Source organism: Rhincodon typus, chromosome 10, assembly GCF_021869965.1.
Source record: "Rhincodon typus isolate 14 chromosome 10, sRhiTyp1.1, whole genome shotgun sequence".
Taxonomy (NCBI): Eukaryota; Metazoa; Chordata; class Chondrichthyes; order Orectolobiformes; family Rhincodontidae; genus Rhincodon; species Rhincodon typus.
The window spans coordinates 5706856-5730087 of record NC_063341.1 but is presented as its reverse complement, the minus strand read 5'-3'; the positions used below and the strand labels follow the sequence as shown (position 1 = coordinate 5730087).

Here is a 23232-nt window from a genome sequence, read left to right as displayed (position 1 = left end):
AGCCCTTCTTCGTTTGTTATGTGTTTATTCCAGTCTCAGGCGCTGTCACTGACTTGTGTCTCCTTGTGCTTTTTCTTTCAACTTAAAACTCCACTGAACTTCTTTGGTTAGCCATGGTTGGTTTATCCCTCTCTTGGAATCTTTCCTCCTTACCTTGATGTATTTTTTGCTGAGAGCCATGAATTACCTCTTTAAATGTTTGCCACTGCTCGTTTTGTACAATCAGGGCCAGGGGACTTACCTGACTTTGGTCTCATTAGTTTGTCTAATACTACATGTCCAGTGATAGTAATGGCACTTAATTCAACCCAGTATTCTTTAGTATTAATGAAACGTTTGAAGTATCTTCCACTGTAAGTCTGATGTAAAATACCTGTTTGTTTCCTTTGCCATTTCCTTGTTCCCCAATACTGTCTCCCAAGATTCATTTTCAAAAGGACCTATGTTCACTTTGACCTTTGTCTTCCTTTTTATATATTTAAAGAAGCTCTTTTTGTCAGTTTTTATATTCCTCACTAATTCCATGTAGATTCCACGTAGTATACTTCCTCATTCTTTATTATCTTTTAAGTCCTCCTTTGCTGGATTCTGAGTTTATTCCAGTCTTTGGAGCTAACATTGACTTTTGCCTCCTTACATGTTTTTTCTTTCAACTTAATACTCTCGTTAACTTCCTTGGTTAGCCATGGTTAGTTCATCCCTCTCCTAGAATCTTTCCTCCCTACTGCAATGTATTTTTGCTGAGAGTCATATATTACCTCCTTAAATGTCAGCCACTGCTTGCATAATGTCATTCCTGCTAATTTATCTGCCTAGTTCACTTTCGTAAGTTCTGTTGTCATTTCATTGTAATTCCCTGTATTTAAGTTAAACAAAGTTGTTTCCAACCCAAGTTTCTCACTCTTGGACTGAATATTAAATTCTGTCATGTTATGAGCGCTACAGAGTATCTTTTACTCTAAGGTCATTTATCAAGCCCGCTTCATTGCCCATTACCAGATTCAAGATAGCCTGCTCCCTCCTTGGCTCCATGATATATTGCTCTAGGAAGCTATCCCAAATGCATTCTTTGAATTTGTTGTCATAGCTATCCTGTCCAATTTGATTACCCCAATCGACATGAAAATTAATATCACCCATAATTATTGCTTAATCCTTTTTACATACTCCTACAAATTTGTGGATTTATAGCCTTTTCTACAGAATGGCTACTGGTCGGGGGGTCTGTCCACTGTTCTTACAAATGTCTTCTTTCCCTTGCTGCTTTTTTTTACCTCTGCCCAAATGAGCTCTATATCCTCCGAGCCTGGATTGTCTCTCTCAACAGTCCTCATTTCATCTCTTTTTGACAGTGCCTTCTCACCACCTTTTCCATCTCTCCTGTCTTCTGAAAGGTCAAATATCCCTGAATGGCAGGTTCCCAATTTTGATTTCCCTGTATGGTTTCCCTGTAACCGTGTTTCTGTAATGGCTACGAGATTACCTCAATTTGCCCCATCAGTTTGTCTACCTTATTTTGAATTATTTGTACATTGTACAAAGCCTTTAAGCTTGTTCTATTATCAAATTTCCCTACGCTGTTATGCTTCCTTGGTGAAATATGATATTAACTAATCTGTCTCTTCCTTTTATTTTCTAGTAAAATCAGCCCCATCATTACCTGCAGTCTTACCTTTTCCTTTACCATAGATTTTCTAATTTTCTATGCAATTGAACTCGACTCCCTACTGATTAGTTTAAAGCCCTATCTAGGATCGATAGGATGAATCTTAGTCTGCTTGATCTCCTACACAATTGGGAGTAGACCGGTTCTAAGCTAAAGCTGCCCCTCTACTCCATTTTTTGGGTTCTGGTATTGTTACAGTGAAACACAATTTATTCTGTAGCAGTGAGCTTTCTACTTTGATCCAGGACAACTTATTACCTATTGTTCTCTTCTTGGATTTCGAGAGTCAAAGTATCATTTCATGGTTGGTGCAAGTCATTCTAAGTTATTTTGTTTAATTTGCCAGTGATTAGAAAGTAACACTGGGGTGTAGGTAATCAGGAAATTTATTCACGGTATGTTGTGTATTGAAGTACAGCTGTAGAGAAGAACAATCTGTAAACTGATTAAATTCCATAGGTAAAACAGACTTGTTAATTCCACATAGGAACAAATTACTGTAGATGCTGGAATCTGAACTGAAAACAAAATATGCTGGAGATCACAGCGAGTCAGGCAGGATCCATGGAGAGAGAGAGAGAGCTAGCATTTCAAGTCTAGATAACTCTTCACCAGAGCTGAAATGATGTGTGGAAGGGATAGCATTTATGCAATAGTTGGGTGGTGGGGTGTTGGTGGTGGTGTGCTTGGGGAGAAAGGATGTTGATAGCTCAGATTAAGTGATAGGAATGTGAGAAAGGCAGTACAATGGTGTGTCTGACTGCCACACCGGAAGGAACGACAGTCCCACTGGGGTGGGAGTAGGGGAGACAGGATGATAGAGAATGTAACAAGCAAAGCCAAAAGAAAGGGAAGGAATAAGTTCACAATTTGAAGGCGTTGAATTCACTATCGAGCCCCAGAAGATTGTAAACTGCCTAGTTTGAAGATGAGATGTTGCTCCTCCAATTTGTGCTGTAATTTGCTGGAGCATTGCAGCATGCCGAGGGCAGATAAGTGAGCTGCAAGCAAAATGTTGTGTTAAAATGACCGGCTGCTAGAAGTTCGGTGTCATGCTTGCACACGAACCGGAAGTGTTCCGCAAAGCGGTCACCCAGTCTGCATTCTCCAACATAAAGTAGGCGAATAGTAGAGTGGTTGGAGCGAATACAATACACAAGATTGGAGGAGGTACAGGTGAAATGCTGCTTCACCTGGAAAGACTGGTTAGGCCTTGAATTCTTGCTGGTGTACATTAAGGGTTGGATTTACTTTTCAGGAATCTGAATCTAAATTTTGTTTTTGTTCATTAATAAAACTGGATTGACACATTGATTTCAATTAGTGTGCAAAACATCTACAGAATCTTGCTTTGAAATTTATGCATACCCTTTTATTGCTGATAGGTCAGCTTTACTTCTGTCCATGTAGACAGATTGCCAGGTTGATATTTTTGCATTGTATAAGGAAATGCCACAAAATAACCAAAAGAATACAGTACAGGAATGCACAATTTACTTTGCTGTCATATTTATTTGTTGGAGTGTAATGTAAAGTAGAAAAACTCAGACTCAGCCTGTTTGAGAAAGTGGTCAGTACGTTTAGTCTGGGATGACAAAGTGTTCTCAGTGACTAAAGTTTGGAAATTTGATATTCCACACAGAGATTTAGAACTACGTCATAACAGAATAACGTAACCAAAATGTACAGTTAGGACTTAGGTTCGTACTGATATCAGCTTTAGTTATCAACCTGTGGATAGTTGTAAGATGCTGTTTGTAAATCGTTTAACATCTCTTAATTCTGTGAATTTGCTGGTTGATTTCTGCATGAATAATTGTGTGGTTCATTAACATTATTTTTCCCAGTTATGATTTGGTGTAGTGTGTTTATTTGGAAAGCTTCATTATAAAAATTACCTGAAGCATCTTGGAATCGAAGATCAGATTACAGTGGCTGAAAAGGAGGAGAGTTATATCTGTCTGTCTTTGTCTACTTCGTTCCTGCCGTATAATTGCCATTATCTAAAAGCTACAAGCAATATAACCCAACATCCAAGTTCAATACTATAAAGATTAATGAATGAAGCATTTGTTTCCAACCATTAAACATGAGCTGGAAATAAGTGAAAATATGTAGATAGTAGTTCTGCAGTAGAGACTGTAACCATTGCTATACAATTTCTGCACAAAGTGATTAAAATATGAATATATGAATTAGGAGCAGGAGTAGGCCATTCAGCCACTGTAGACTACTTTTCCAATCATTAAGATCATCACTGATCCAACTGTAATCTCAAATCTACATTCCCACCTAACCTTTGATAACATCCCCACCCCCGCCATCTTGATTATCAAAAATCTAGCTACCTCTGTCTTTAAGATGCTAAACCAATTCTGTTTCTATCACCTTTTCAGGAAAAGTTCCAAAAATTCAGTACCTTTTCAAAGAAACAAGTTGCTATCCTCTGTTTTAACAGGATGACCCTTAGTTGTCAATTCTTCCGTATGATGAAACATCCCATTCTCCCTTATGATGTAAATCCAGCCTGTCAAGATGCCTCACGATTCAAGTCACCTCTTACACTTCTATGAGCGTATAGAAGCCTAGCTTGTCAAACATTTTTTCATAAGGCGGCCCACTTATTCCAGATATTGGTCAATAAACTTTCTCCGAGTTGCCTCCACTGCTTTAGGTCCTTCCTTAAACAAGGTGACCAAGACTGTGCACAATACTCCAGATGCTGCCTCACCAGTGCCCTGTATAACTGAAACATTTATATTCTGCTTTCCTTGCAATAATGTATAAGCTATATCTACATTTTCTTTTCATGATTCATGAATTAGGGCATCCAGATCCTCTGCATCTAATAGCTCCATAATCTCTCACCATTTAGAAAAAAAATTTCTATGCATTCTGCCAAAATGAACAATATCACATTATTTGCTATGTCTTAATCTACTTATTTAACCTAGCCATAGGAAGGGTCACCGGACCTGAAACGTTAATTCTGTTTTCTCCTTCACAGATGCTGCCAGACCTGCTGAGCTTTTCCAGCAACTTTGTTTTTGTTCCTGATTTATAGCATCCGCAGTTCTTTTGGTTTTTATTGACTATTCCTGATTATCTTGAATGCATTTAACTCTGCTGCTATAAAAACAGCTTCTAATATTTTCCCCATTTCAGATAATAAGCTAACTGACCTGTAGTTTTCTCCTTCTGTCTACCTTCCTTTTTCAATGAAAGAGTTATATTTGCTATCTTTCAATCTAATGGAGCTTTGGAAAATTAAAATCAATGTATTAACAATCTTACTAACCACTTCTTTTAAGACCTTAGAATGAAGACAGTCAGAACCCGGGAACCTCTAAGCCCACAGCTCCAACAGTTCACTTAGTGTCACTTCTCTGGCAGTTGTGATATCCTGAATTTCTCCCTCCCTTTTCCTGATTTATCATTGCTTATGAGAGGTTATGTCCATTCACTGTCGTGAAGATAGATTCAAAATATCCATTCAATTCACAGGTATTTCCTTATTTTCCAATATTAATGCTCCAGTCTAATTTTCTAAAATGGTCATTTTGTTACCTCTTTTATTAAATTCTTACTATCTGCTTTTGTGTTTCTGGTTAGTTTTTTCTTGTACTCTAACTTTTGTCTCCTTATTGATTGATGATGAATTATGAATGATCATGTGACATTGGTAAGCTTTATATTCACTTACCAAAATTTCACTGTTAGTGTTTGTTATAAAGTCATTAAGTAGTTTAAGAATTATAAAATTTAGACCATTTCTAGATTAGACTCTTAATTGCAGTTCTTTACTTAGCTTCATCTATATCTAAATGGTATTAGTCCCAAAGCAGCACAGATGTGTTTACAATGCTGGTCTGCTTCAGAAGGCATTTATGTACCAAGTGCAGATTTAGCATTGTAGAAGCTAATTAATAATAATCCAGCTCAACGGACTCCAGAGGTTAAAAACCAGACGGAAAAACACAATGGCACTTCATCGGAGGCTGCACTGATGATGTTACCCAGCAGGGTAATGAAATGTCTGCAGAACAACAATGAACCAGCTCGGAGAGCCAACCAACCACAAGAAGCTACTTGTTTGTATTTCAGGATGATTTCTTTCACATCAGATCAGCAAATTTGAACGCATACATTTTCATGTTGATTTTTGAGAATTTTACTGGAATTTTTCAATTTCTCGTGGCTGGGTAAGGAATTCTACAGATCCAAGTAATAGAAAATAATAATAAAATAATTTGAAATAATAATAGTAATAATACAGAATAATGCAACACTTTACTAGGCTTTTAGAGAGAGCATAAACAGTATGTCAGTTGAAGATGAGATGCATTAAGTACTCATGCTGATTTAGTGAAACTACAGTGTGTTTGATGCTTTAATATCAGGAAATATAGACTTAAGCTACGAACTGAACTTTATAATTCTTCAAATTAAGCCAAGTATGTGATTGAAATAAAAAATAACTGTGCTATTCTATCTGAGATATCATTATCTCCTTCCCCTTCCAGATTGCTGTGTTCTAATGATGCAATGAAGTTTGTTTTCCGATGACCAACAACCAAAATTATTTGTTATCTCGTTCCCTGGTAGAATTTATAAATATGTGGAAGACGAATGCTAAGAAAAATAAACTAGCTTATGTGTAGCGCAGTGAGGATTAGTTTGGTGTTTTGAAATCTGGGATCAAAAAGTTATGTAGAAGTATAGGTTAAGTGGATTTTACTTTATACAGGAGGTAGGTTGTAAATATATACCTGAATATTTGACTTCTGTGAAAGCTTTCAAGATATTCAAGAAATGGGCTAAACATGCCCTTTGTATGCAGTGACAGCTTTGATTAAAATTACGCCTGACAATCTGATCCTTTGGTTGAATTAATATCCTTTTGTCAAAATATGTGTTAAATGGATAATCTAATCCAGATGATGTACATATCTCACTGCTTGCTTGCTGTGGTGCTAAGAACATAAATTCTGTTCCTTTTTAAAAATACATCAATCAGCTGAAAAGTACATTTTAGAAATCATTGATAAACATACCAAGTACTTGATTCCCAATACCAATCCCCGTAGAATGCTACTAATCACATCATACCAATTAAACTAGGTCCTCCTTACCCATAGTCTTTGTCTCCTACTGTGCAACCAATCTCACAATGAGCTCAATAATTTCCCTCCATTCTTTGAACTTTACCTTTATCAAACAGTCTTTCACATGGGCATCCAAAGAATTTATAAGTGATTAGTTAACTGGTTTGCAATACAGTGGTTTACTGCTTACCTTTCTGGAATGGTGGAGTGGCATGTTATTTTCCCAACTAAAGCTGAATGTTCCTGAATTAAGAGAATTTTTGAAGACATCTACAATGTTCGCATTAATTAATCTTAAAAACCTGGGATGACAATAACTTGATCCTGAGGGTTTGTTCTGTTTTATTTCAGTAATACTACTTTTCACTTTTAATTTGCTAACACTAATTATGCTAAGGCTCCATCCCTTATTCAGTATTCTGTTCTTTGAAATGTCCTGCATGCTGTCCTCTTTCTCATCTATAACTACTGATGCAAAGGAAATGTTTAACATGTTCATCATTTCCTAATTTTCATCTCTATCACCACTATCAATTGTCAAGGCACCATATTTCTCTGAACAATCTTCTTTTCTTGATGTTGAATTCAGCAACCTTTGTGATGTAAGGCATACTAAAATGCTTTCAAGAACTTTTGTGCAGAGATGATTAAATAACGTAACTGAGAACATGGCTATATGTTGATTAATATAGTACTTCTCAGATATATGGCTTCATTGTACTATTTGCATTATAAGAGTAAGAATGAAAAATGTTCAACAATACTTTTAGTTTTGAAGAACTATACGTGCAGACTTGGATGTGTAATCTGTTTCAAGATTCTGATGAATTAAGCTGGGATACTGTTAAAGATAATGATCAGAATGTGACAGAAAGGCACAGAACGTACAAGTGAGAATGTACCAGCCTATAAAGTCAGATAGGGACAACTGGCAAAAAGATAATCAAAAGCACAAAGCATTCATGATAAGTTAGATGAATTGATAACATAATTAGAAATAAATTAATGTGACACAGAAGCTAGTATCCTCTCAACAAGTCACCCTTTATTTACTGATGGAATGTCCTTGACACTGATCCAGCTCCTTCGGAGCCAGCTCTCAGAGTGAACAGGATGTCTGATACTCCTGTTTTATCTGTCAGCAAGGACTCCCGGATTCAACCAGATTAACAGCCCTATCAGGGAACTGATATTTCTGAAGTCCTGAAGAAAGGTAATACCTGAAATGTTGACTTCACCTTCTCCAGATGCTGTCTGGCTTGCTGTGTTTTTCCAGCCTCCTGTTTGTCTACCTTGGATTCCAGCATCCACAGTATTTTTTGTCTCTAACTCCTTTTCTATGCTGACCACCTGCTGACCTTATTACAAGCACTAGAATGGCCATTACAGGGGCATGTTATTTAGTAACTTTCTTTTCATAATTTCACAACTGTCAAGAATAATATATTCTGTTGAGAAAGAAAGACTGTACAAGAAGCATGCACCATCCAGGGCCAACCATGGATGGAAATGCATGTGAAGAAAAGACTCAAGTTCTGTGAAGGTGTGGTAGGTTGGAGGATTGGGCAAATTTTAGAAATGGTCTCACTGAGTGATGTAACATGTTTCATGATCTGAATGGCCTACTTAGATTTCTGTTTCTTTGGTGACGATACAATATGTCGTCACCAATGAAACTGCGAGTAGATGTTCCTTTTGTGTCATATTTTAGTTTACATTGTATAAGTGGACAGCCAAATTATTGCTGAACTTACTGTGCCATGAAAATACATCAAATAAGATGGGAGGAAAGAAGGAAAATATTTACCTATTTGGGATAATGTACAGGGAGAAAGTTAAATTTGGAGAAAAGGAAATCTTTTCCTATCCCAGCCATTTGTTAAGTATATTTGACATTAGTTTCTGTGTTTGCCTGAATTTTTTTAAAAAATTCTTTATTATATTCACAATTCAGAGTTGAGCAATTTTTGGGCTGGAATTTTCCCAAAATTTGGCTGTCAGTTTAAGGAGCTTCATGGAAGTAAGTCCCAGCAACGTTCTTCATGCAGTTTTACATTGCTCACCTGTTTAAGTTGACTCCATGTTGTTCTTCTCTCCCAATCTTGTGCACCATAGCAGCATAAAATGCTCGCTGGTGCTGGGCCCTTGCAGCATTCCTCCTGTGTGCCATATTTAAATGCACACCATTTCAAATGCCGACAATTTGTTTTGAGGTAGTCAGTTGGGCCCTTGAAGTGTCCACAGTCCAGAGGAACATGCAGCAGTGCCGCAGTAAAATTAATGACCTTTTGCGCTCTGCCAGGGTAAGTGTCACCATCTTCTCTTTGCTGCCTCATAATAACTCTGATTTTACCTTTGCACACACCTCGCACCAAGGGCTCTTGGCCCACCATGCTCAATATTGCATGCAGCTTCTTCCTTTTTGGCTCTCACCCTCACCATTTTCCCCAAACTTTAAACCTTTCCTTCCTTCTGTGCTTCTGACTGACTCACTTGGGGCACCTCAGCACCTATCCTGACTGAGGATAGACCCAGCCCCCTTATTCACCAATAGTCTCCTCTCACTGAACTGAGGACTGTTGCTTTTTGTTTTCACACACGGTTATTTGTTGAAGTACATGCAGTGTGTTTGCTGTGTAAGTTGCTGTCATGTGCAGTAAGTGTGACGTTGATGTAGCATGATGCCACACACCAATTTGTCCATCTTCTTGAATGTTCATTGCTGGCAAACATGACGTGCTACCTGGCATTATGTCTGTGGTAAAAGGCAAGATGAGGCAGAGATGCCATGAGCATCCAAGTAAGTGCAGAGTGAGTGAGCACTAAGAACGCAAGCTAACAGTCTTAAGGTGCACCCTGTTCCAGTGTAGTGCCTGTGTCCCTGTGTGCAAAGCATCCCGGCAGTGGTATTGCAAGGAGTCAATGAGCTCCAAAGTGCAGTGAAGAAGTTGTATCAGGTATAAGTAATTCTAAAATATGCCATGGTGATGTGGTGAGTCCAGTGCTTTGCCAATACTACCCTCTGATGGCATAAAAGATGCCAGCAAGCTGCAGTTGCCAGATTATCACTCTAACTTCAAAGTCAGGAATTACTGATGTCCGGTTTTTCTCCAGAATCTGTGAAAATTGAAATCTATATAAAAATTTGGTGAGGTGAATTAACAATGAGATGCTAATGCATGCAAATAGGCACCTCACTAGCAAAATACTCATCTAACCTTTGAACCTTCCATAGAAAAGCATACTTTTTGTTCTTGATGTCAATATTCTTATCTTTTCCATTCACACCTATTGTCCCAACTGACTTGCCATTGCTCATGTTGTTCAGAGGTTGCGAATATTCAGCCCCTCATACAGCAATTTAGTATTGCAATGAGAAGTATCATTCTGACTAAAACAGCTCTTCTGTATCAATTATCATAATTTAATCCACCATAAGGATTATTGAAGTGAACTTAAAGATGTGTTCAGATTTTTCTTGTGCCAAGTTCTTATTTGAAATTTTTTGACTTCATAATTATTGGCTTCTCTCTCAGATTTTAGGTGATTAAGTCAGCATTCTAAATAATTTTATGATATGGGTGTACATTTTTGCTTTTGTTTATTCAAAATGAGTTGAATGTGCAAAATGATAAATCTTAATATAACTTAAAGCTTTTATGAGAAATGAGCTTTTATGCATTGGAGAATGAAATATTCCTTAACATACATTGCATGCTGTTTCTTCGTAGGATTGTTTGAATAGTCATGTTTTGGGAATTGGGTATCTGAAAATATATCTGATGGCTGTAAGGATTTAAAATGAAATCAATTTAGTCAGTCTTGATATAATTTATTATGACAGCAGGTTCAAAGCACAGATTTGTAGAATTTGTCTCAAGTTAAATGAAAACCGCCTTAGTCACTCATTATTGTGTAAAGTACAGTACTTATTATGGTATTGGATAAGGTGATGTAGTTTGGAGGGAAGGTACATTGGCCATATCCTAGAAATTCTTTACTGTCACACCTGAAAGGATGATTGAAGGTGGAATCAGGTGTTAATAAATAGAAAGATAATCCATTTTGCATCATTGGTACATTTTACCCGTACAAACAGGAAATTCCAGGAAAAGAGAGGGGAAAATATAACTGAACAGAATGCTTAAAGAAGTTAAGATAGAGACTGTAGATTTCAGGTCTGCCTTAGATATTCTTAGTTGCCATTACCATTAGAAGTCTGGATGCTTATATCTGGAACAATGTCTCTTACTATGCATAGTAATTCTAAGTTAATATCTATAGCATTGTGCCTTATTTTGAGCAGATAGTGGACATTAACTGAAAAATCCCTACAAATTAACAGAATCAAACTGTGGTTGCAGAATTAAGAGGTTTGTGCTTGTAACATGTAACTCTAAAAATAAACAAAGATTTACTCCAGTTCTATCCATTCTTCGAGAGAAAAGAGCCATTATATAATTATTTAAGGCATAACCGAAGTATGTAACAATTGTATTTCCTTGCATTCTGAAGGGGATATCATGTCTTTCACATTTGCTTTTTCATATGTTCAGAAAGTTCTCTGAAGAATAGTACTGTATTGACTTGGAAATGTATCGGTAGGAAGTTTTATTGCACAGGTAGGAATTGATTTTAACAATCAAGCCTTACATATTGCAATCAGTCCCACTATTCTTCTCAAAAAAAAAGCACAAATTCTGTCCTTTTTAGTGGACTGACTGACTTGTTGGTATTGCCTTTCATCTTGACAGCTGCTAATTACAAAAAGATTTCCTCCTGTGCCTTCATTCTTGGCTCTAGGTGCAACGCTCTGTTCAAAACCTGACTGAACGCCACCACCTTTTCCTTTATTCTTTTCAAAGGAAAGAATGGTGCTTAAATTCCTTCCACGTTGAGACACTCACCAATAGTCTTGTGAACCAAATTGACTACCATCTGACTCAAGCATGTATTGTCAGCAGGCATGTCATGCTGGTCTCATATGAGTGAAATTATTTCACCATAATTGATATGATTCTGTTGTTAGGAATGATAGGAGAAAATTGTAATTATTTTCAGTGTTAATGTTGACCAGACTAAAGATACTTTACACACGAACAAAAAAGATTAAACTTCTTTACCTAAACCACAGTGAAAATGTGAAACTCAGGTGTTGTTGTTTAAGGGGAGGCGAGGCAAGCATATGAGAAAGAAGTTAATGGAGAATTAGAGATAACAAGGTGTAGAGCTGGATGAACACAGCAGGCCAAGCAGCATCAGAGGAGCAGGAAAGCTGACGTTTCGGGCCGAGACCCTTCTTCAGAAAAATGGAGAATTACACTGGATTTTCATGAGGATAAACAGGATGAGACTTGAATGAAGCATTTAAGTAGAGACATAAGGCTTTTGTTGTGCAGTGGTAATGTTCCTCCCTCTGAGCCAGGAGTTTAAGGCTCAAGTCCTGCCTGCTCCAGAGGTGTGTAATCGCAGCTCTGAGCCCCTTTACATTCAATGGTGTCACCATCACTGAATTTCCCACTAACAACATCCTGGGGATTACCATTGAAATTAATTTAGTAAGTCTTGATATAATTTATTATGACAGCAGGTCAACTGAATTCATCAAATAAACAGTGGCTGCAATGGCAGGTCAGAGGCTTGGAATGCTGTGGTGAGTAACTCACCTCCTGACTCCCAAAAACCTATACACTATCTACAAGACGCAAGTCAGGAGTGTAATGGAATATTGTCCTCTTGCCTGGATGGGTGCAGCTCCAGTAACACGCTTGAGACTTGACACCATCCAGGATAAAGCAGCCTGCTTGATTGGCACCACATTCACAAACACCCTCTCCCTTCGCCACCAATGCTCAATATCGGCATTGTGTACTATCTACAAGATGCACTGCAGAAATTCACTAAAGATCCTTGGACAGCACTTTCCAAATCCATGGCTACTTCCATTTAGAAGGACAAAGGGAGCAGATACGTGAGAGCACCATCATCTGCAAATTGCCCTCCAAGCCACTCACCATCCTATCTTGGAAATATATCGCCATTCCCTCACTGTCACTGGGTCAAAATCTTGGAATTCCCTTCTTAACGGCATTGTGGATCAATCTACAGCATGTCATCTGCTGCCGTTCAAAAGGGCAGCTCATCACTACCTCCTCAAGGGCAGGTAGGGATGGGCAATAAATGCTGCCCAGCCAGTGACAGCCACATCTAATGAGTGAAAATAAAAAAAAATTTCTAATCAACTTGCTGTATGAGAGAGAAGCTAATGGAGAATTATACAGATTATCATGAAGTAACTTAGGATGAGACTTGAGTGAAGCATTTAAACATAGGCGTAGGACTCTTATGGTTCAAGAGTGCTAATGTCCCTACCTCTAGGTCAGAAGGTCTTGGTTCAAGTCAGTTGCCCCAGGCATGTGTTGTCTCATATCTGAATAGGTTGTTTAAAATATCTGTAAACGTAGTCATCGCCTGATTGGGTGAAGCGGCCTATTTATGTGACCCATATCCTGTATAAATCAGATTAAAGTTTTTTTCTTACTGTGCCTCAATGGCTGCAAGTGTGTTACTTTGTAAACCAGTCCAAGTTTCTTAAAATGCAACAATTAAACATAATTCGTTCACAATTCTTTCCTTGTAGTAGGGATAATCTGATGAAAATCCAAAAATATGACTCAACTTCATAGGGAGAAAGTTCACTTTTGAAGAAATCCTTTCAAACAAAATTTGAAGCTATCTTAATTCTCCTGGCTTTTCAAAAAATCAGTTTTAGTCTTCTCTCTTGGCAAGGGAAGTTAAGTAAGATTATTAAGAACTTTCATGAGGATTTCTGGAATATATCCAGGACCCAAAATACTAGTCCAAGTGGAATATTGTTCTGTGCTTGCCTGCTGGTTCCAATTTTGTTATCCTGTAGAATGGCAAAGAATATCTAATTCATGTTATTTTTTTTCCCTGAAGAACTTTTTTTTACCCTGAAGAATCTTTATTTCTTAAATGTGGGAGTCACGGATTAGGCCACATTTATTACACATCCCTAATGGCTCTTGAGAAAGCATAAATGCTCCGTTTCCTTGAACTGCTGTTGTCCATGAGGTGTAGGTACATCTGCAGTGGTATTAGGAAGGGAGTTTCAGGATATAGACTCAACATTAGTGATCGTACAGCAATATTGTTCCAAGTCAGGATGTCATGTGGCTTGGAAGTGAATTTGCAAGTGGTAGTGTTCACATTGGAGATAGTATATTGGCATGGACAGAGAATTGGCTCATGGGCAGGAAACAGCAAGTGGGGATAAGGGATTCTTTTCAGGTTGGCAACTTGTAACTAGTGAGGTTCCACAGGGATCAGTGCTAGGACTGCAACTCTTTACAATATATATTCATGCCATGGAAGAAGGAACAGGATGTACTGTCGCCAAATTTGTAGAAGACCCAAAAATATGTGGAAAGGTAAGTTAAGAGCAGTATGCTTGTAGTTTAATGAGAGATATTGATAGGTTAAGAAAGTGGGCAAAATGTTGGCAAATGGAGTATAATGTGGGAAAATGTGAAGATGTTCATTTTGGAAGGGATAACAAAAGAACAGTATTATTTAAATGGAGAAAATCTGCAGAAAGCTGCCACACAAAGGGACATGTGGATACTTGTGCACAAAGGACAGAAATCCAGAAAGCAAGTGCAGCAGATAATCAAGAAGACTAGGGAAGGTTATCCCTTATTTCAAGGGGTTTGGAGTATGAGTGGGCAAGTGTTACTGCAGCTATACAAGGTGCTAGTGAGACCACATTTGGAGTACTGTCAGCAGTTATGGTCCCCTTATTTATGAAAATATATTATTTCATTGGAGGCAGTTCAAAGAAGGCCCATTAGGATGATCTACGGCATGGAGGAATTCTCTTACGAGTAAAAGTTAAATAGGTTGGGACTGTACTCATTGGAATTTAGAAGCATCAGAGGTAGTCTATTTGACATATATAGAATTCTTAAGGGGCTTGACAGAGTAAGCTAAGAGGATGTTTCCCCTCATGGGAGAGACTAAGAACCAGAGGGCATAGTTTCAGAATGAAGGTGAGGAGGAAATTCTTCTCTGAGAGTTGAGAATCTTCGAAGGGGCAGAGTCCTTGTCTGTATTGAAGGCTGAGGTAGATTTTTGATTAGTAAGGGAATCAGTGGTTATGGGGAAAGAGCATGAATGTGGATGTGAGGAGTGTTGGATCAGCCATAATCGTATTGAATGGTTGAGCAAGCTTGAGGGGCTGAACGGCCTGCTCCTGTTCCTATTTCTTCTGGTCTTATTGTCTTAACTGTTTACCTTGTCCTTCTAGTTGGCAGAGATCACAGGGGTTTAGAAGGCACTATCTGAGTTGCTACAGTGCACATTGTAGCTGGTACACATTGATGCCACTGCGTCGATGGTAGAGAGAGTGAATTTTGAAGGTGGTGGATAGGGTGCCAATAAAGCAGGTTGCTTTGTCCAGAATGATGTCAAAACTTCTTGAGTGCTGCGGGAGCTGCACTCATCCAGGCAAGTGGTGTGTGTTCTATCAACCTCCTACTTGTGTGTTATCGATAGTGGACAGGGTTTGGGAAGTTAGAATGTGAGTTACTCGCCACAGACTTTCTAGCTTCTGACATGTTCTTGTAGTCACAATATTTATATGGTTAGTCCAGTCAGTTGCTAGTTAATCTTAAATTGCCAGGATGTTGACAGTGGAAGATTTTGTGATGATAATGCCATTGCATATTAAGCAATGATAGTTAGCATCTATTATTGGAAATGGTCAATGCCAGGCATTTGTGTGGCTAAATATGCATCAATGACTTCCACTGAAATCATTGTAAGAACATGAAAGTACCATACTTAGCCTCTGAGAAAGGCAGGAAATGTTAGAGCTGGCACAATCAGTTATAATCCCTTTTTAATGCTATGATAAATAATAATTACTGGCAAAAGATCTCACAAATAGTGCATATTTAATATTTCAGATGTTGAGTTTCATTTCCTTCTGAATTAGTTGTTGAAATGTAAATATTTTTGAAAACTTATTTTGTCTCCTTTTTGTGTGTCTTAATCGCAACTTTCAATCATTTTCTTTGTTTTGATTCTGTATGTCATGTAAATTGATTTGTATTTCCTGTAGTCCTTGGTCTGCATGTCTCGTGTCAGAATTTTCAACCTGATTGAAGAACCTCACTGTTCCTTGAGCTGTTCATACACCAAAGGTTCTCTGTAGAGGTCACTGCGTTGGATCAAATGTCCAATGACAGCATGCCTCCACTCAAAAACTCAGCAAAGTCTCTGTGGAAGGCTTGAGTGAAGTGAACAGCAGACATTGTTCCTTCATCACTGACTGAACAACTGGTTAAATACCTTATTCATGACAGTATCAATGATTTCTTGCTGCTTCCACAATAAAATCGCATACATGATAGTCAGAAATGGCAATAAGAAGACTTTTGTTCACTTTTTAAATTTTTAACATATTTAAAAATTTTTCTTCAAAATATAACTTATAGGGAAACGTACATAACTAGCAGTGAGTTATGTAAACATTAATGTGCAGCTCAAGCTTTGTACTTGAAGTCCATTTCTATATGATAACCCATATTTGAAGCCTGATGGTGAACTGTTGGTAACCTTATGTTTATAATTTGTCTGTAATACAGCAGATATATTATTATTCTTTGTCTAAAAGATTGACTGAAAGCATTCTGATTTGTAATCACAGTACTATCAGGAGTAACATCTACATTTTCTGTTTTTCAAAATTTCTTCTGTTCAGATTCTACTATTTGTGCACATCAAAAAGAAAATCGAACGCAATGCAATTTTAAGGTTAACCAATTATCAAAGCTCTCATGGCAAACATCTCAGCTTCAACAAAATATGGTTGTTCTACATAACCCTCAATTGACCACATTGAAAAACAAAGTAATTATTTATGATTAGTGTGTGTCAGGAGGAGTGAAGGTTCACATGACTGAAATGTGAACTGAAATGGTATTTCTAAAGATATTTAGGAAATCAACTATGGCCTGTAAGTGGAATCATTAGTGTGACATAAGAACCTTTAGCAGCACAGTTTTGAAAGCTGGAAATATTGCATTACACAACAGTCTTGTATTAATAGCAACACCTTTTTTAATTATGCAAACATACCATCTAACCCTTCAGTAACTGGTGATTCTGTAATGGTAGAAGTTGTAGGAGAAGGTTCATGTGAAGGTGCTTTCGAGCGAAGCCCTCGTTCCCGTGCAAATGCAGGATTTTGATCCCTCTGTATTTCATTACTGCCAAATAAATTGGTCTGGTATTGCCTGCTGCGAGGTATGGATTGTGGTACAACTTGTACAAGAGGTGGTGGTTCATATTCCTTTGGAGTAAGACTACGTATGCATTCCTGTTCTAGTTTAGTTATGATCACAGATTGATTATTAACAAGAGCAGACAGTACTGCATACTTCTGTTCCAGTTGTCTGTATCTGGTAGCCATTCGCAGAATCTCAGCTGTGGAATTCAGAATTTTGTTTTCCAGCTGAGAGATTTCCAGCGAATTGTCCCTTTTGCGAATAATTTCATGTAGGAGCTGCATGTAAAGCTGTGTTACACGTGAGTTCATATTCCGACTTTCCTTCCGTAGTAGTTTCACCTCATTCACTATTCCTCCATCCACTTCCACTAACAGCTGAAGGTTTTCAATTTGCCTCTTCTGTTTGGACATAATCTCCTTCAGCTCTTCCACATCTATTTTATTTATCCCATGGTTATCTGTGTCTGGACTCTTTGAACTTACACAGATAGGACCTGTTATCCTTTGATGTGGAACCAAGAAAGTGTAAGAACATTTGTTGCTGGTATCAGGTGAACGCCTGTATCGATTATGAGCAACAGTGTGCATTTCAGCGTTGCTTTCGGCATGGACTTGTTGTCTCTTTCCTCCTGCAGATATGAGACTAATTAGCAGCAGGCACAAAGTCCAGATGAGTGGGTTCATGTTGGCTAGGAGAAAGCTGAGAGAAAGTCTCTGGTCTCCAAGAAAATTATTCTGTAAAACAAGAGTTGGTATTAGGTGCACAGTGCATGATGCCATGCAAATAAAAGAGAGCAGTTGAATGATTTAAATTAGACATGATCAACTATTTTCCAACTTGTCAATATATCTTTGAGTGTAATTGCACAACATTTTAAAATATGTTTTTTAAATTTGCTTTAAACAGCATCCCTTGATATTATTAATGTGGTGACTTTGCCAAGTTTGGTTAATATGACTGAAAATGGGTGTTAATAAGAATTTTAAATCATTGTCAGTCTTCACACTTCTGTATCACCTAATGTTAAACGATTGAAAATTACTTTTAAAAGTGGACAGTATTGTCTGAGTGATATCAGAACCTTTCAAAATGTACTTTATTTGTGACTTTGTTTGCAAAAGATGTAGTTTAACTTTTGGAGTCTTCTCATAAGTCTAGAAAGAAATGTTTAACTTGGATAAATGAATATAAATGATCTTTTATAATCAATTTTTGTTACTTTTCCTGGGAAAAGTATAGTCTGACCATTTTCAGTGGCAGCCTGTGTGCTACAACAAATGTTCTTTCAAACACTAGTTCAGAAAGCAGTGTTCAGTATGTGTATTTGTTCTTTCCAGTAAATACAAGCTGCCCGTGGCTTATTTATAGTTTGCTAACAACAGTCCGAATTAATGTTTTTATTAGAGACCCCATATTTAACCAAGGGGCTTAAATATGCCCAGTTCAGAGACACTTACTGTGAATTGCAGACATGATTAATTCTTGTCAATGCTTCAATTTTTTTTTAAAGTTTGGAGGATTTATTTTTAAATAGCAGCATTTATTTCCCTCATTTAGTGTTATGATTCAATACTACAGTTATTAAGCTTTGCAATCATTTGTTATTATTTTGAAAATGTTTTCTGAATAAGATTTTACTGTAACACCATTTGTAAGAAACACAGAAGCTTAAGAAGTTGGGGGAAACATGTATGACTTGTGTTTAAAACTGCATCCCTTTGGTTTTGTATATCACTATCAGGACATTCACAGAGGATGACCAATGTGGTGAAGCTGAGCAATTCTTTCTGTAAGAGTTATGGTTGACCTTGTAGAGCACATTTTCTTATTATGTTGGAAAAATTGTGTCATTTGAGGTGGATTGCCCTTAAACCCTAATTTGTCACGTTGTTTAGGTAGATGACAGCTGAGATGTTCTGATTGTCGTTATTATAAACCTGTTTAAAGTGAATGTATTAATGCTGGCATTAAATTGACATCAAAAGATAAATGTGAATATTATTCTATTAGAAATAAAGATAGCCAGTGGATGCCATTAGGAATACAAGTAATAATGAACAGGACCTGTTTATTTTCTTGAATAGAAGGTGGAATATGGAAGGGTGGACCTGCATCAAGTATGATTTGGAAATAATCAGACAAAGCTATTGTAGCAGGTAGGACAAAAGGAGTTGGTCTGTTGGTCAGAACTGCCATGGACTTATAGTGGGCCTATGAGTTTGACAGTTGTATGAAAATCCAGGACTCTCTGTATTAATCTGCACAGTATTAGGATACTCTTAACTTGTCTTTAGTACTGTAATAGTTCATATTCCTAATTTCGGTTGATGGTATACAGTTAGATAAATTCAGTTTCACATACAGTAATTTTCATTTGGTCAAGTATCAGCAATAGAGGAGGATTAAATTTTCCCAGATATTTGCTGGCTGCTGTGAAGTATAAACATTTCCTTTTTTGTAAAGTCATAATGTTTACATATTTCTTCCTTTAAACTATTGAGGCCAAACTTATTCCTGTAAATACCGTCAGTAGCAGAAAAGTAGTAGCACTTAACTGAATGTATTGTGACAAATCAAGCCTAAGACCCAAAATTCCCCACAACTTGGACAAATAAGTTTTCTTAAATCTCAAAAATGACTGGTTGGCATTATCTACTGACAAACTGTCCAGTGTGTCACATTGATCTTCTAATCTTGTTTTTGGCAAAATGTCAGCAGCACGGTGTTGCCTTGATATGCATCATGCTCTGTTTCTTTCATTTCAGAGTTGGGCGTAAGATGAAGGTATAATTAATACTATTCATGTAAAAAGGAAATGTAAAAGGAACTAAAATCAAAGTAGTTTCAAAAGTCTTGAATTTCCAAAGAGTAATCTTGCTGCAAAATAAAAACTTTTCCCACTAAAATACAATCACTGATAAAGTAAAAAATTTATTTAAAATGCAGCAATTGAGTTGATTTATGAATTGGTATTTAAAGCAGTTATTTTAAACTGAACACATTTTCTAAATGTTTTGCTGTTGTGATGGTGAGTAATGGATTTCCTGCAGTAGTCGCTTTATTTTTTGCATCTTTTCTAATGTACTCAAAATATCTATAATATAAATTAATTTGTTCTTAAGCTTTCTATTTTCAATATAGGGCCAAGTTTTGCTGAAAAACTAAAACATTGACAAAACATGCCAGTATTAAAATGTTCTTTGACCAAATAAAAGCTACTAGTTGAATTGCCAAGCTCTAACATCTGCTTTGTGAAAACAATCTCTAATGTTGACCTTCTGTCGAATTTTCATGATGTTGCTGCATTTGCATATTTATTTCCCTTTAAATGCACTATGCAGTATTAGGTAATTAAATTACATTAATTATCCTTTGAATCATGTGATTCATGACTCCGAGTCAGTCTCACTGGCTCAGAGTGTAGACAATTACAGAGTCTAATTTCTTTATTGAGAGTTGTTTTAGGAGATTCAAAAAAAAGTAACATTTCTATATTTCTATATTTCTATTCTTTTGCTTTCTCTCTCTTTGCTTCTCATCTTTAATTGAATTTGACTGAGTTTGATCTCTCTAATACACTGTTCTCAGTCCTCCTCCTTGTTTATTCCTCAATCCTGAAATCTCAAAGGTAAGAGCAGTACACCATTTCTCTCATTCACCAAAATCCTCTATCCCCTGTTGGCTTCGTTGCATTGTTCTTAACCCACGCTTGTAGCAACTTAGAAGGGAAAGAGAAAAAATAAAAGATAAGTGCACAGAGAAATCTAATTAAGATAGAACACCATGAGAAACAAGATCTGACCCATAATGTAATTTAGATGGCTACTGATGACTTGCCATAAACAACTTCTGGATTTTAAATGATGCAGATGGCTTCAAAATATCTTTATTTATTAATCTAAAAGTATTTAAAATTGCTGCAATAGAGAATGATTACAGTTGTTTCACAAAAATAGAAACTTATCAGAAGGGAACAGTCTTGGGAATGAAAGCTTCTCATGTTATAGGTATTGCTTCTTATTTATAATTCTTGCGTGCATTCTGATCCTAACTATGTCATAGTATGGAGGTAACAAGCCAAAATTGGCTGTTTCCATTTAAGGAGAGAAGCACAGTCTGAGGAGGAGGATGATCAGGTCTGCTTTTGTGTGACTTCTTGCAAAGAGCTGCAAGGAAGCATGGTTGGGAGTTGAGAATAACTTTCCTAGACATGTTTTCAGTCTTGGCGCAAAAGAACCCTCTTGAAAGGAAAGAAAGGGCAGAGAAGGAGAATTGGATTATGAAAAAATGTGTTTTGTAGGGGTTTGTTTTATAACATACCATGTGTCTCTTGGCTAATTATATATTTCTAAAAGAAAATATTTTAAAATGAAATACCAATATTTTAATAAACTTCGATAATATGTGCTCAGTATTATTTTAAGATCAGGCGATCTTCTCTATAGAAGAAGAGGGTGTCTCCAAATTGAGTATGTCCCTTTACATAGAACTAGGAAATGCCTGAAACTATTAATAGTTTGTTTATGCTAAAAGTAACTGCACTTAATTATTCACTTGTAAATCATGCAAAGTGTTCAGAGATTTGTAAGTATCTTACTTCAAAATAGTATATCAGATTCTTTCAAAGACAACCTCTGCGCATTCAGTAAATTAAAAACTAACACCAGGTCGCAACAGTAAGCGGGTCACCTTGGAGACTGCATACTGTGTAATGGTGAAATGAACCTTCTTAAAGAACATAACATAGAGACAGATTTTCCTTTTGTGGTGGTGTTTGCCATCCCCGTTCCAATGTTCATTAATTAGCATAGAGAAAAAAAGAACTCAATAACACAGTATGTATTGTTCTGATCTATTACAAATTTGTATTTAGCTATAAAAAGGAAAGTGCTTGCATTTATACTGAGTCTTTGACCACACGGGACATCCCAAAGTGCTTTAAAGCTATTGAACTTTTGAATTATATTCACGGTTGTACATTAGAAATCATGGAAGCCATTTTACATGCAGCATGACCGCACAAACTGCAATCTGATAGGGAGCCAGTTAATGTGCTTTTTTTAGTGATGTTGTTTGAAGGAAAGATATTGAACTGCATGCTGTAAATGAGGGGGATCTCTGCTCACCTTCCTTGAATATGCTTTCCATGAAACGCTTTACATCCAACCAAGAGGACAGATTGGCTCCGCTAGCAGTGCAATACTGTTTTCCCCTTCAGAACACCCTACAGCCATTCAATGACATTCTCGACCAGGCAGGCCACACACCATCCTGGAGTCACATCTGCAGCCACAGAAATGCCTGTCTTCACCCCTCTCTATTAAATCTCCTGCCACTACTGTTCTCCCTTTCTTTTGCTCCTCTGTTGTGCAGCTGGGCTCGTGCTGTGCTCCCCAAAGGAACTGTAACTCTAACTGCTTTCCAACACATAGAATCTCTCAATAAAAGCCGAAAGAACTGCGGATGCTGTAAATCAGGAACAAATTTGCTGGAAAAGCTCAGCAGGTCTGGCAGCATCTGTGAAAGAAAAAAACAGAGTTAATGTTTCGGGTCTGGTGACCCTTCCTCAGAACATAGAATCTCTTCTTGATGCACTGTGGGCTTTCCTGACTAACTCCCTGCCACTCTTCTGACTGGTGGTCACCTATTCCTTCTCTGACTGCACTTCCTTAAGCTGCATGTCTGCAATTGTGCTATCCATGTTGACGAGTCAAATGATATCAGGCAAGATTGAAAGAGTGAAGAATATAAGTAGACCTAAAATAACGGGAAAGTGCTGGATGATTTACATATTTTGACATTGGCACTTGTGTCCTTTTACTTGTCATCTTTGTTATAAACGTGCATCTTTTATGCAGAAGTGTTGTAGGTGTTTTTCAAGCTGTTACATGACAACAGGAGCCATTTTTAATTGGGTGAGTGGTGAGCAAGTCAAACCAAACACTTGCTTTGTAACTCAAACAAGAAACCTAAGTGGGTTTTCTGGCATTGTTGTATATATTTTGAACAAACCACGAACATAAGCCACAGATAGCTAGGCAGCTTAGAGCTGCAGAGTAAGAAGATTCATCTTGAACTGAACCAGACTCACATCCTGGAGAATGGTCTGAATCTTCAAGGATACTGAGGGACCAGAAGCAGCTTTAAT

General features: G+C 37.3%; 1 protein-coding gene across 1 annotated transcript in view; it reads right to left on the bottom strand.

Moving 5' to 3' along the window:
• angptl1a (angiopoietin-like 1a) overlaps window positions 1–23232 on the bottom strand; it is a 66008-nt gene that overhangs the window by 27530 nt on the left and 15246 nt on the right. Inside the window, exon 2 of the mRNA XM_020531425.2 lies at window positions 16933–17818. Coding sequence (XP_020387014.1) covers window positions 16933–17767 — 835 coding nt within the window. The 5' untranslated portion in view covers window positions 17768–17818. The remainder of the gene's footprint in view (window positions 1–16932; window positions 17819–23232) is intronic.